Source organism: Juglans microcarpa x Juglans regia, chromosome 4S (assembly GCF_004785595.1).
Source record: "Juglans microcarpa x Juglans regia isolate MS1-56 chromosome 4S, Jm3101_v1.0, whole genome shotgun sequence".
NCBI classification, from domain to species: Eukaryota; Viridiplantae; Streptophyta; class Magnoliopsida; order Fagales; family Juglandaceae; genus Juglans; species Juglans microcarpa x Juglans regia.
Window position 1 is genome coordinate 20183986 of NC_054601.1, and position 15501 is coordinate 20199486.

Sequence of the window (15501 nt, forward strand, 5' to 3'; positions counted from 1 at the left end):
TCTAATTTTATTTATTTATTTATCTTGCTTAGGGTATTAATGCTTCTTTTTTTTCTTTTTTTTTTTTTTTATCTTTTAGGTATTTATTTTATTTTATGCATTTCTTTCTAATTGTAATATATTCCTATAAAATTATAGTTAAATTTTGTTTTGCTTTTTATATGGCTTCCATATTTTAAGTTTAGTTTTTTTTTTTTTTCCCCCCTTACATGAACCTTTTTATCTTTATATTTTCATCCAACATGACAGATTTCCTCATACGAATGGTTCTATAACGTGGCAAATGAGAGACGCATGTAAGTCTTGTCAACTAGTTAATATATATATATATATATATATATATATATATAATTACAAATATCACATATATCATAATTACAAACATCACATATATCATACGTGATTAGTCCTAAAGTGGAAAATGAGTCACAGGTTAATAATTCCTAGATGGACTGGTCATTTTAATTTGAGAAATACTAATTGTCTACAAATTTTTTTTATAAAAATAAACATACATATTAATATTGTTTGATATAGTACGTCAAATTATAAAATTATTTTTATTATAAACTAAATATAATATTATATTAAAAAAATTATGTCAATTTGTAAGTTTATTTTTATAAAATTTTTTTATGACAGTAACCTTTCATTTTTATAATTTATAAACATTATACTATAAGCGGTGACATAAGAAGATTTGAAACCTCAAAAAATCACTATAGTATTTTTTATTTAAAAATAAATTAAATTTAATATAATGATGACCCACTTGTAATTTGAATAATAATAAAAAAAAAAAAGATTTATGGTTTAATATGATTTGATTCGAAAAAGTGACTACAATAATAAGAAGTTGATAAAGATGTTGGAAGAAATTCAGGACAACCTCCATTCACAATCAGCCACATATGGAATTGGACATCTCAATGCAAAACAGTTGTATATTGAATGAAAGAGACGTTTGTGGTAACAATCATAGTTGCCATGTAGACCATCTGTCTTGATGTATGTAGTGTATTATGCATGTCTATTACCCCAAAAGTCTACTCGATTTAAAATATAATAATAATAATAATAAATATTGCATAGTAGTGTTTGTATATCTTATCTTATATCTTATAGTGTTTGTATAAATCTCATCGAGTCTAAACATACTTTAAAGAGAAAAGTTACAAGCACAAAGAAATTATAAAAAAAAGTAAATCTACGAATTGACATGATTTCTTATAATTAATTAGATCTACTTTACAATCTAACGTGTCGCATCTAGCCACGTTATTTTGTGAGTTTATTTTTGTGTAATTCTTTTATGACTAAATTACTTATCTTTCCATAATTTTATGCCACCTTTTATAATTCATTTAGAGCTCTCAATATCAAATTAGTGTCTATGGACATGCATAATGGACTTTAATATTGAATAATAAGATATCTCTATAATGTGTCTATGTCTCTCTAAATAATCAAAAGTATATTTATTAAAAAATTTAAAGAATATTATCGTAAAGGTCTTCCATCAATTACCCCAACTATTGCCATTCTATTGAATGGTAGGAATATTACGACATCATCATTTATACTTTTGGGCCACGATAAATAGTTGGTCTTTCACGCAAAGTTGAGTTTTAGAAGCAAGGAAGGAACCTAATAATGGTCGAAGCACATGGTGTGTCATGCATGACTCTCTAGTTTGGATTTAAAGATGATTTTAGATGAATTAAATAAATTATTATTTTTTAATAATATTATTATTTTAGTATTTGAAAAAATTAAATTATTAATTATATTTTGTATAGTAATTTAGAAAATTTGTAATGCTGAGATGAGATGAATTGAGATGAGTTTTCAATTCAAACCGGGACTTAAACGACCATAGCACAACCACAATTAACTTTTTGTCATTCTAGATATAAATTTAAAGTGTGAAAATCTCGTTATTTTTTTTTTAAAATAAGATCTATAAATAAAAATTAATTTTTTTTATATGAATCTCAAATTTATATATTCTTTTGAAAAGGAATGCATGAGACTTATATATTTTAAGATTGTAAATATCATGTCTCTAAAAGAAAAGTTTAAAATTATAAACAATTGACTAAGTATATATGAGATAATTGAACCGTCTCTTTGTGTCAACTTGACAAAAATCAATCACAACCAAACTGATGGCTTTGATAGTTTTGTTGCACTCTATTGCTTTGCTTCTCACAATTTCTTGCGAGTCAATCGCACACCAAGATCGAGTAGAAGGACACATGAAGTACGTCTACTGTGCCCACCACACATTATATGTAGTTTCCACTCCTATTCATTAGAATATATGATCTCCTAGCTAGCTCTATATTGATATTGAAATATTATATATAGAAGCCACTGTTTATTGAAGCTAATTTTGCACACATTAGGTGTCAAAATATACACCACATGTTTGAGAGGAAAAACGAGAGAGAGAGTAGAGATGAGAAAGAGAACGAGAGAGAGAGAGCGACAACAGAGATGAGAGAGAGAGAGTGGAGATGAGAGAGAGAACGAGCGAGAGATGAGAGAGAGAGCGAGACGAGAGAGAGAGAGAGAGCAGAGATAAGAGAGAGAGAGCGACAGCAGAGATGAGAGAGAGAGAGTGGAGATGAGAGAGAGAACGAGCGAGAGATGAGAGAGAGAGAGCGAGACGAGAGAGAGAGAGAGCGAGAGCAGAGATGAGAGAGAGAGCAGAGATGAGAGAGAGAGACGGGAGAGAGACGCTGGTGAGAGAGAGATGAGAGAGAGAAGCCAAAGGAAGAAAAAAAAACAATTGGATGAGAGGCATTCACGTAGTGTGTGCATTGTGTACACCACTACAGTGGATGCCGTATAGCACTTCTCATTGATATTATCTGCCACCATTGTCAGATCGAGATAGACATTGAAAGAGGTCATCATCTTCATTTCTTGATATTCCCTTGGAATTTATATGTATACATATATAAATATATATATATATATATATATATATATATATATATTATATGGTGGCATGGCTTACAAATGAGCCAACGTTTATGTCAAATATATATTTTTAAAAATTTTATATGCAGTCACTTTTATTTATTCTTTGTGATTGATTGCTTCACTTTGTTTAATATAAAATAATTAATTTGACTAATCACATCAGTGGAGTGTATAAAAAATCTATAAAAATGACTGTATGTAGCAGAACTTATATATTTTTTTATACTTTTCATTTCCGTGGCCAGCATCTCACGCACGCCATTGAGTAGGATATAATTATATGGGAGTCTTTTTTTTTTAGGAGGAAATTAAAATGAAATTATAATTTACATCCTCGTACGACATAAGACACTTGAAGATTTATGAAATAATAGACTGAGTAATACAATCTAACAAGCAAGAAATATAGATTTCCAAATTTTTTTCTCCATTAAATTTTAATAATTTTCATTTAAGTTTCGGTTTTCCAAACATCAGCTCTTTAGTAGTCAAATTTAGGTCCAATAGGAAGAATAATGATATGGTCACTATCCTATTACAACTTATATATTACTCTTTTTGTATTTAATTATTTTTTACTTAATGATTAAGAAAGTGAGTATTAGTAAAGTTATATATATTTTTAATTTTTTCTTAGTGATTAAAGATGTTAAAAAAAATACTTAAAAGAAAATGATAAAAAAAATTGAAATATACTTAAGTAGTAGATAGGTAGTAATAAGGTAGTAAACCTATCAATACTCCATAAGAATAGTTTATATAAATTATGGCCAAATAAAGGCTCTCCGTATTTCTTTCTATGGATTTCCTTTTTCCATTTTCTTAATAGAAAATATTATATAAACTTAAAATTTTACATAAGTAATCATAGGTGCTCACATGTCAGTAATTAAAATTATAAAAATCTTAAAATTCAAAATAAAAATTAAAAAGTGATAAATTAGGAGTGGGCTCCAACTCTGATGGAGTCGGAGTGCCCACCTTCGACCTTTGACTCTAATTAGGTTTCGAGGTCAAAACACCATCGGACTCTGGCTCCAATTGGAGACGGAGTTCGACTCCGATCAAAGTTCAGAGCTCAAAGTAACAGCTAGGTTTTTTTAGGCACGGTTTCGTTTTCACGAGCACCTTCCCTGCATACACTGGTGCCATTTCACAGTGTTCCACTCCACTATAATCCATTCCATTTTACATTTACAAGCAACACAACAGCCAACAACTAGACTCAAAACAACTGTTATAATGTAAAACATCAAATAATTCCAGCCAACCCAACATCATGGCAAAAAATAAAAGTTGTGAAAATTAATTAATTTAGGGCTTGGAGTCTCGGACTACACTTACAAGTTACGATGTTGCAAAGTTTGAACGGCGCAGATGACGGCAAGATCACAACGACAAACAAGAACGAACCAACAGAGATGGAAGAGAGAAGATTCAGAGAATCAGAAGAAGGAAAAGAGAGTGAGGGGAAGAAGGAAGGAGAGTCCTGCGTTTTGGACCTCGTGAAAAAAAACGACATCGTTCCACATTATGTTTTTTTTTAAAATTCGGATGTAAAACGACGTTATATCTAAATTTTTTTTTTTTTTAAAAGTTAGAGTTTGGAGTTGGAACTTTGACTTCGACTCTGAATTCCAACCACTCAATCAGAGCGGAAATCAGAAGAAATCGGAGTGGACAGAAGATTTGCACAGATCTAGATAAAATGAGACAAATATTTGATACATAAAATATTGCGCGTAACGTACACGTAGCTATACTCTTGATGTACCCTTTGATGCTGTCAACTATATGGTATCTTTTCAAAAATCTTAATGATAGAGTCATGATATAATCACCGGAAAATCCACGGGATGCGGCAAAAACTTTTGCATTGATGTTCATATGATTTCCCCGTTTTCTCTCTCGTTTCAATCATTTTGCTCTAAAATATTATATTTTATAGGGATATCACATCACCAATACTCTCTAATTAGATAAAAACTAGCCAATAATTACTCTTAATTTCTAAACTAGACTTTAACATAATCAAGCTTGATTTGCAATAGAAACAACCACCGCGCGATTCAGCTCAAAAAACAAACCACACGCAGATGGTTCGTGGAAAAACAGTCACCGGCACGCATGCTTGAAATATTATGCTTCTGCAGACTGCATCTATTTACTGTACAGTACGTATCCGTCATAGTATATATATTGTATCATATCTGTCGTCGTCTTCACTCAAATCTGGATTCTGGATTAGTTTTCAACTCCATCACCAGCACTGGTCCGTTTCCCAGTTTCTGCGCGTGTAGCCGGAGAACCCCGAGGTCGCCGTCAACGGCCGGAACCGACGAAAAACCTTGCGATCGTAATCGGCGCGTTTCTCGGGGTCCGACAGGGTGGAGTAGGCAGCATGGATCCTCATGAACTCGCCAGCAGACGAATCCTTCCGATCGGGGGCGGCCACGACGTCGGGATGGCAAGTCCTTGCCAATCTCCGGTACGCCGTCTTGATCTCTTGAAAAGAGGCGCCCGTGTGGATGCCGAGGATCTCGTACAGCGAGGTGCACGTCGCCGTCGCGGCAGCCATATACGACGTCGTCCTGCGGCTCTCGGTAGAAGTGGCCGCGAAGGCGGACGGAGGAGTCAGTCTGACACGTGGCGAGGCTTGAGATGGAAGCTTTACCGAGAAATATGGAGCGAAGAGAATAGTAGGGGAAGGGACGGAGAGCATGGTACTGTGAGCTTTGGTGCTGTTTGCGGTGTTGTGAGAGAGAAAGAGAGAGAGAGGCGCGTTGGGTCTGAGGCTTTATAAACAGAGAAGAGTGCCCGGAAATGAGGAAAGGAAAAATATATTAATAGATTGGGCCCGGGGTTTAGTTAACCAATGTATATGGTTAAGTTGTGGGGTTCGATTGATCGACTTATTCTGTCACATCTCTGTATTAAAAACTAGAATAATTAATTAGCGTTATATGTATTTATAATTTTATTTATAAAATTTATTTTGTTACTTTCTTTTAAAATTTAAATTTTGAATTTCATAATTTTTAATATATTAATAACTGATACGTAGAGAAGTAAATTTTTTATAAGTTTTTCTTTAGTATATTTAGTATTTGTTTTTTAAAAAAAATAAAATCTATTATTAAAATATTAATTTCTCATATGAATTCTATATTTTTCCATTCAATCACCACCTGAATTTGCTCACTAGGTGTGCCTTCTAGTATAAATCATATTTTCTTTTTTTTTAGAAAAAATATTTTTTAAATATTTTTAAATATTTCTTTTTAAAAAATATATTAATAGTCATTTCCTTAATTATTAAATAAAAAAAAATTAAACATATGAGCGATGAAATCGAGAGAGAAAACTTATGTAGCATAGTATCATTTTTTAGTATATAATTGGTTCCAAATTTATTCGATTAATTTTTTTTTTTTTTTTTTTTTGAAGACTCGATTAAATTTTTTGAATCGAGTAGTTAATGTAAGCGACTTGTGGTGATTGAATGAGGAAAATTGTCTAATGGCTCACGCCAAAAGTATACCATATGTGGAATGATAATCTCAAATAATGTAAAAAAAACTTGCGTCCAAACTCATTAATTTATGATTTCGTATTGAGTGATACTCCTTTTTTTTTTTTTTTTTTTTTTTTTAGATAATAAGATAACATGTTACAAGTCTAAATTCTAGATTAATTAATTAATTCACTACAAAAAAAAATAAATATTTGTGACGGATTATTTGTGACGATAATAACTATTTACGATAAAAATAGATTATTTTTTACAAGAAATAGTCATTTTCTCAGAAAATAGTTAGTCACAAATAAACAATTGTTTTATAGTAATTGTATAATTCTCGTGCAAGCCTTTTGAAAAAATAAAATAGAACTCGTTATAAAATAGTAAATTTTTTTAAGATAGATCCTAATTTTTTCAAAAGACTTCCAAAAGCATGCACCTAGCTAGTGTGCTTGCATAAGATATTTTCCTCATCAAAAGATCACCATTAGATTAATATTATTTGACGTTACAGATTTATATTTACATTTTAATAGTATGTTTGATGTTTTCATAAACAATCCTCTTTTACCAAGTGAAGTATAATTACTATAAAAAAAATAAATATTTATGATATTTCAATTAAAAATAATCATTTCGTTAAAAATAACTGATCACAAATAAATAATTTTCTTACCGCGAATATAAGAATCATTTTGATCACATGGGAAGCAGTTTTGATACTCATAGCATTAGTGCAAAGATAAGATACTGTCGTTGAATAACACTAAGATCTTATCGATCTTATGCCTTGCACCCACAACGCACAAAGAATATAAGATCATATAGCGTACGTGGAAGGAACAAAGCTTTCAAGGATTTTATTACACGTAGTTAGCAGACAACCTTTTTTCCCCAGAAAAAACTTACTTTTGTAACAAAAGACATGTCCTTTCAGCTTGTCACGTTCATATGGGAAGACCTCCACTACATTGCTAACTTTTGGAGTAAGATAATGGGTTGGTCAAGTTCCAAATATCACATCTATTTTACTTTCATTGTTATCTTCATCAATTTATAAACTGATCTCACCACGTTGGATTTCAATTTTGAAGATAACTACATGTACAAATAATTATGAGGTCTATAATTTTTAGAGAAGCGCGTGCTACAGCCATAATTTTTTATTTTATTTTTATAAAAATAAACTCACAAGTTGTCGATATGGCTTCATATGATCTGTTAGATTTACTTTATAATAAAAATAATTTTATAATCTGATGTACCACTTCAGGCCCTTTTTGGATGTTGAACTGAGTTCATATGAGTTGAGTTCTTTGTAAATAATAGTGAGTTGAGATGGTAAAGTAAGTTTTGTGGGACCCATCTAAGATGAGTTGAGATGTATTTAGATGTTAAGATAAATTTATATGTATTTATGAAAAGTTAAAAAAGTTATGGATCCCGAGTGTAAAGAGATGTTGAGTTGAAAATGATTATAGGTCCTACGTGTAAATAGTTTTTGAGTTGAATTGAGTTTAATGATTTGAGAGTTGGATGTTTGAAAATTAGATTCAGTTTAAAATTAGATCAAATTGAGTTGATCTCAGTTCAATTTAAGTTTTAAACATAACCTAAAAATATATCAATTGAATTAAACTCACTACAAAAAAAAAAAACAAAAAACCCTTAAATATATCCCAAGAGAACCTAGAATTCATGAAGCTTTTTGTTTGTTTTATTTATTAATTAATTTATTTGAAAGTTGAGGCACCTAAACGAAAGAAAGAAAGAAAGAAAGAAAGAATAATACAATGGGAATGGTTAACGATTCTGATCAGCACTTGTTTATTGGGCATAATTGTAATTTGTCTGCTTTTGGAATCTCAACTTGCAAAAGGTATAAGAACCAAGAAGTCACCCAACTCGGCTTTAAAAATGAATTAATTAATAGTGGAAGAAAAGTATCAACCGTAAATGGTGCAATGTTTGGAACTTTAGACACAACCAAGGGTCACTTGACAAGTCCAAAGGCCACTAACTTTATTTTATACTAAAAAAATTAAAAAAAAAAAATCAATAAGATCATTGATTCTTTGAACTGACCCTATTTCCTTCCCCATCCCAAATCAAAGAAAATTAAAAAAAAAAAAACAAAAAAATACCCAAGCAAAAATGTTTTTTATTTTCTCGATTTAACCGAATATGTAGTTAATTTTTTTTTAATAGTTAAGACGTGACTATTATTGTATTTATATATTTTTCTTTTTTCTTCTTAAATATTTAAAGATGTTTAAAAATATATAAAAAAAAATGAAAAAAAAAAATACATATGCACTAGGGGCATACCTAGCAGTACATGCTGAGCGGCCGAGTAGCAGGATCTGATATTTTACTAGACCGGTAACTCAATACAAATATGACACAGTCTTAAAGTGCACAAACTATAAGTATCGTATATTCCTATTAAAAAATAAATTTTTTTTTATCTAAATCACAATTTTTTCCTTTTTTTTGGAATGGAGTACTTGTCACTATATAAATCATTTTGATAATATTGAGAAAAGTCTAGGGAACGAGTTTTTTTTTTTTTTTTTTTTATTTATTTATTTTTATTTAAAATGAAGAGGGACCATGCAAACACGTCTTTTATCCCATTAAAGTCCATAATAGTATAACAAGTTCACATCACACGGAAGATATTAGTAGCAAATTAATCTTATCTACTCGGAAAGAAAAGAAAAGGTAGGGATGAGTTAGATCATATTTATGTTAATTTGATTATCTTGTCTGCCATTAAATGGAATTGATGTGTGCTGATATTAAGGTACCCAAAAAAAGTAGTGCCAGTAAATGTATTTATAATTTTCCTTACAAAAATTATTTTATTTTATTAGTTTTCTTTTAAAATTTAAAATTTTATGATTTTTAGCATATTAATAACTGATATATAAAGAAATAAATTAAGTTTTTTTTGTAAATTTCTCTTAAATACATTTAGCATTTTCCACAAAAATAAGTTGTATAATCGCAAGATGAAGAAATCTATTGGTATTGATGAGTACTGACTTAGTTAGGTTGTGTTATTAAAAGAATTAACGTCTCGTTTGGTTATACAGTTCAGTTAAGATGAGATGAGATGTTTTGTTAAAAGTTGAATAAAATATTATCATAATATTACTTTTATTTTAGGATTTGAAAATTTTAAATTGTTTATTATACTTTCTCGTCTCGTCTCATCTCATCTCATCATTATAATTTTATCAAATTCTCACACAAAATATAATAAATAATTCAACTTTTTCAAATTCAAAAAAAAAAATATTTTTTTTAAATTTTTATTCGAACTCATCTTATTTCAACTCACCATCCAAATTGCAATTTAAACAAATCCTTTGTAAGTATTTATCATGTTTGTTTTGCCCTTTTGATTCCCAAACATTAAACTGCTCATTAGTAACAACGATCCTCTACACCCTTTTGTCATGACCCCTTTGTCTTGCAAGTTTATTAACGCAGAAGTCAAATTTAAAATCCTCTCTCTTATAAATGATATTCATTTTTTTCAAAGCTTATCATTAGGATTTGTTTGTCTACCATATAGTGTCTTGGCATAATACTAAAATCAGACGATATTTGAGTCTAATTTTATTTATCATAATGCAGTTAGACAATAGACTTGTTTTGCAGTTGAAACAAACTCTTTCGTTTCTATTTTCTTTTACAACTCCATTTTCACCTATAATTTAAGACAATATTAATTTACTAATGATAAATAATTTGAGAGAGTTTGCTACGAATTTTGTAAATCTCAACACTTTAATGGAGATAAACAAAGGTCAGCTCAAGTTCTTGTCCGGATTTAAATGCTTCAAATAAGAGAAAAGTAGATACGTTAAATGAGCTTTACGCCATTTATTTCTCATTTAATACTGTCCAAAATATTTATACAGACAACAATAAATGTTCAGGGGCGGCTCAATACAAATTGAGGCCTAAAACGAAATTTAGGTGAGTCATTCTTAATTATAATATAATAAAATATAAATTATTATATAGAATATTTTCAAAATTTTCAATAAAATGAGATTTTATTTAAAATCTTTAAATACAATTTTTGTGAATTTATATTTATAACAACTTAAAATGAGGCCTTTTTGTGCCTCAATTTAGCAAGATCTTAAAAAATTATTTAATATATAAATAATTCATTATATTAAATATTAAATTTAGTATTATGGGGCCTTGCACACATTGAAAAATATAAAAATGATTTAATGAAATGGTTTTTATTTTTTTTTTTCAAAATAAAAAAAAAAAAATCTCATTTTTATTTTTGGGGGCCTTACCATTGAGCCGGCCCTGTAAACGTTGTAGGTTCACTTCATATCTCTCTCTCTCATGCCGAAGATCTTTTTCCCTTGTTTCTCTCTAAAAAAAAGAAAAAAGAAGGAATTTAGTTCATATTCATCCTGATGGGGGGAGTTGCTCCATTGAACATCAATCACAGGACGTTTATAGAATGATTGCCAAGAATATAGGGCATTGTCTGTCCTGAATTGAAATAACAGATATGAACTAACACACGAGCTGAACTGCAGGCCGCTCAAGAAGTTGAAGCTGCTTTGTGTTGAACTCGAATCAAGATTCCAAACTAATTGTAGATTGGTTGCAAGTTAAAGCATGATAGAAGTAGATTTGGGGACAAGCTTTTAAAGGTTCCTTCAGCAGTCGAGGAATGTAAAACGCTACGACCCACCAAAATAAGATAACAGGATTTTATGGGCAACAAAAATGATATAAACATCAACTTCTGCACAATTTTTTGATAATATTATTAGTTTTAAAGTCAATTGAATTTTGTTTAATTTTGATCGGTTTGAAGCTAGAAAAAAAAAATATTTTATTGAAAAACTGAAAACTTATCTCAACATATCTCAAACCAATCATTGATAGAATACATTACTTTTTCAATTTTCCATTAAAACATATCTCAACCTATTTCATACATTCAAACACATCTTAATAGACCCACAAAACCCGCTCAAATATCTTAATTTACTCATATTCACATATCAACTCAAATCATCTGAAATCACGGCACCCAAATCCAGCCTAAATTATTTTTCCCCTACAATACGGCATCGACCACATGGGGGGGTCTTCGCAAGAAAATGACTTTTTTGCTGCATTAAAGCCATACTTGGTAGGCCAGAACCGCGGAAAAATATATATTACCAAAAGTGGCAAAGAGCCATTTACAAGGAAATCCTGCGAACGGATTCAAAATTTCAAGGAGTTAGGGGCATCCTACATATAAATTACAAGTACATTCGTCCACGCAGGAACTAGACAGCGTTTCAGAGTCACCCTTGCAACAGATCCGCAGAACTTTGTTTTGGAAAAATCGGTTAAATGACAGGGTCAAAGAAGCGACTCCGAGCCCTCCCAGTGCCAAGAGAACCACACCCCAATCACAATAATTCCTAACCAACAAAAGAAACCCATTGCTTTCAAAGTGGAGATTCAGTTGGAGGAGATATCAGAATCTGAAACTCGAATGTGAAAATACCATCCGGGTGTCAAAGCAGAGACATCGTTGAGGGTTTAGTAGTTTAAGACAGTCAGTGGATCAGACAACCAGAAAATTCTCAGTTTTTGGACTTTGGCACATCGCCCACGCTGTTGGAGGAGCTATCTTGAAGACCTTGAGATGAAGAATACCTGCTTGAAGAGCTATTTTCGGTTACGCTCCTTTCCTTCCTCTGTGATTGCTTGCCCTTTGTTCCTCCAGATGAGGAATCCTATATGAACCAATTCAGTGGTTCTTCAATCATGAATTTGCTGAGCATTTCTACAATAATTACTTTTATAACCATAAAACTAACCTGTTGTGCTGATGACCCAGGCATCTTCAATTCGAGGTCTGTTGCCACATCATTAGAATCATCACATCTTTCAACATTGTTGGCCCTTTGATGAGTTGACGATGACTTACTTTTGGATTCTTGTTTTCTTGAAATCTGGGACGTGGATGCTTGTTGGGCCGATGGCTGCTCCACTGGAGGGTTGGGAGGAGTCGGATAAGGGATGAAAGTTGAACAGGGATTATGAATGGCACCAGGATTCTGATTTCCAAAGAAGGAATATGGCTGCAGAGATGGGTGCATAGGGATTGCGCCTGGAGGGACAGGTACAGGAACTGGGTATGAATAAGGCGGACCCATTACAACAGAAGGATCAATGGCAGACCATGGGAACATAACCCTGACTCTTTGCTGATACTGAACGTTCATATTATCAATGTCAGTTTTTATTGAAGCCTTCTCTTCTCTAAGCTCATTCTTCTCCTGTGTTAGCTGTAAGTGGTAAAAAATTACATAAGATATAAGCACAAAATGGGATTCACAACCATGAGGTAACCTGAAGATAAAATCACCTCACGCGCTTCTTCAGTAAGCACTGCACACTCAGTTTTTAGTCTGTTGACTTCGGCAGTTAAATCCTTCAGCACTTGGACTGTGTCTGTAAGGATGGTTGCCTTGTCATTCTTGGGCCTATCTGGATCTGCATTTTGAATGTAAATTGTAATTATCCAAATTTGGCCTAACTTAACATCATCTCCAGTCGATAATTAAGATTCCAGGTACAATTACCAGTTATGTTTATTTTCAAACAAGGTAACTATTTATAGCAAAAAGTAATGCAACTACAAGGACATATTAACATGCAAACTAATATGAAAGCACAGCAAATGCATATGTGTACCTATATCCTCTCTACATGAATATTTATTGCACAAACTCAGCAGAAAGTCTACCGCTCACAGTCATTAATCACTAGCTAAAACTACATCTTCTGGAAAATCAAGAAATGGATCAAAGATTAGTTATTGAAACCACAGTATATTGTAGGAAAGGAGAAGATAAATTTTAGATTCATTTGAGTTTCTGCATGCAATTCATTAATATTATACCTATAACTCAATTCCTTTTCAACAAAATTATATTAAGCCTTTATATGTAAGTAAGTGAACAGTGTTCTATGCTGTGAGAAACCTAGTCAGCCAGTCCACAATCAAGTTCCCAAGTATAGGAAAGGACCTTCAAGGAAAAGAACAAAAAAGTCCCCTTGAGTTTAGCACCACCTTAAGATAGTTTCTGCCAGGAAAGAATAAGGCAGCAATGGTGTAGTTAACCAACTGGCACAGCGATCCAGAAAAGCTCATACCTTGCAAGTGAACAGACCCACAAATCAACTCACTCGCATGAAAACTTATTTCCCGGCCCCAATCCCTGTACGGTTGTACTTTATAAATTTGTAGAAGTTAGTACATTTTGTCGTGTATGATTCTTTTGGATTCAAAGATGAGTTGAGATGAGTTGAGATGGGTTGAGATGAGTTGTGAATAGTAGTGAGATTTGTGAGTCAAAGTTGATGAATAATAATGAATAGTAATGAGATGAATTGAGATGACTTGCGAATACAAACTGGGCTAAATGTCCATGAACCTATCAGTTTTGAAAGATTTCAGGACAATAATATCGGAGACTACGTGAAATTGGTCATTTCCTCAAGGGCAAGGAATTATTTTAAGAAACTTCTTTCAAGTTGTTAATTTGGGTTTCCCCATGTACCAAATCCTAGCGAGTTATAGGCATGACCCAAAAAGAGGTACTTAGGTGCTATACTTTACCTAATGTGCTTCCCAGCTCGAGAAATTGCTCATTCAGTCGATCCCTCCTCAGCTTTTCACGGTCAGCCTTCTGAACCTTTCTTGCCGCAACTGGATCCTTTATCTCAACATCAACACTTCTTCTGAGACAAAACCCCGCAAATAATATGTCAAACCGAAAAGCACAGTACGTTAATTAGAGCATTTCTTCAGCTCAATCACAAGAAAATCGAACACCCAGCTTTGACTCCGTTTGTGTGTGTCTATGTATCAAATCTAGCAAGGAAAATAATATAAACAACTTAGGCCTTCGAATTTTGAATTCAATGTTCTTATTGGGTTTTCAATTTTTTCCATCAACATCCTGCATGTGTACTCCCGTACTGCTCACTGGTTTTGAAAAAATCAAACTTCATTTTTTATAGATAACAAATAACTCAAACAGAAATTATTTTAAATTAATAAATTGTAGCGGAAAAGACCCAGAAACCTGGAATCGGGATGCAAGTTGTGGGAGCGATTGGGAGGCTGAGAGGACGAAGAAGGGGCTAAATCCGCCTTCAACTGATCGTCTGTCATCCATTGATCCATTCCACTGTTAATGAGGGCTTCTCACTCTCTCTCAAACACACGCATTAACCACCAGAGCTCAATCTGGGTCCTAGGGTTTTTGCCGGTTCTTATTCTTTTTGGGTATTTTTTTCTTCTTGGCTAAGGATTTGATTGCAGAAAAGAAACGTGATCTGATAAAGAACTCGGTGAGAGATAGAGACAGACAGAGAGATAGAGAGAGAGAGAGAGAGTGGCGACGGAAGAGGGACAAAGAATGGGCTTGTGCTTCACACGAGCCACGAGCATCTGCCTCACCCATCTGGAATTTCTCCTTTTTATTTCTTTTAAATAATTTCTAATTCTTTCTATCAAAAAAAAAAAAATTTGAATTTTTGTTAAAGGTGTTTTTCTTTCGGAAAGAAAAATATCATTTATTGAAATTTAATTTTTAACATCGTGCCACGTCATCGTCATAGTTGGTATTACTTCCTTAAATTATGAAATTTAATTTTTAACATCGTGCCACGTCATCGTCATAGTTGGTATTACTTCCTTAAATTATGAAATTTAATTTTTAACATCGTGCCACGTCATCGTCATAGTTGGTATTACTTCCTTAAATTATCAAAAATATTATAAAATACATTCAACTAAGTTTCCACTTAAACATTATTTTAAATTAGACATTTTTCATCTACTTTAACCTAAATGAATCAATGAACTGTGCGATTAGTAATGAGCTTCAACTCCAACGGCATTAGATTCCTCAGCCTTGATAAAAGAG

The 15501-nt window shown here is 32.0% G+C and overlaps 2 protein-coding genes across 3 annotated transcripts; both read right to left on the reverse strand.

Moving 5' to 3' along the window:
* Positions 1-4978: 4978 nt before the first annotated feature.
* LOC121262481 (chaperone protein dnaJ 11, chloroplastic-like) lies at positions 4979-15000 on the reverse strand. The gene is made up of 2 exons (XM_041164967.1): positions 14946-15000; positions 4979-5756 (listed from the first exon to the last, which is right to left on the reverse strand). The coding sequence occupies exon 2, from the start codon at positions 5711-5713 to the stop codon at positions 5252-5254; it is 462 nt and encodes a 153-aa protein (XP_041020901.1). The 5' UTR covers positions 5714-5756; positions 14946-15000; the 3' UTR covers positions 4979-5251.
* LOC121262479 (transcription factor bHLH121-like) lies at positions 11698-14960 on the reverse strand. 2 transcript variants are annotated; one of them, XM_041164965.1, is made up of 5 exons: positions 14656-14960; positions 14187-14308; positions 12930-13057; positions 12379-12849; positions 11698-12294 (listed from the first exon to the last, which is right to left on the reverse strand). In XM_041164965.1, exons 1-5 carry the CDS (start codon positions 14754-14756, stop codon positions 12142-12144), a joined length of 975 nt encoding a protein of 324 aa, XP_041020899.1. In that variant the 5' UTR covers positions 14757-14960; the 3' UTR covers positions 11698-12141. The 2 variants fall into 2 exon arrangements, with proteins under 2 accessions (XP_041020899.1, XP_041020900.1); XM_041164966.1 differs by having other exon boundaries at positions 14187-14305; positions 14656-14935.
* Positions 15001-15501: the final 501 nt, after the last annotated feature.

Coding starts and splice junctions, on each gene's coding strand:
- LOC121262481 (XM_041164967.1), bottom strand. CDS start 5,713: ATGCTCTCCGTCCCTTCCCCTACTATTCTCTTCGCTCCATATTTCTCG.
- LOC121262479 (XM_041164965.1), bottom strand. CDS start 14,756: ATGGATCAATGGATGACAGACGATCAGTTGAAGGCGGATTTAGCCCCT. Junction 14,309..14,655: donor AACTTGCATCCCGATTCCAG/GTTTCTGGGTCT, acceptor GTTTTGTCTCAG/AAGAAGTGTTGATGTTGAGA. Junction 12,295..12,378: donor CTGGGTCATCAGCACAACAG/GTTAGTTTTATG, acceptor TGGTTCATATAG/GATTCCTCATCTGGAGGAAC.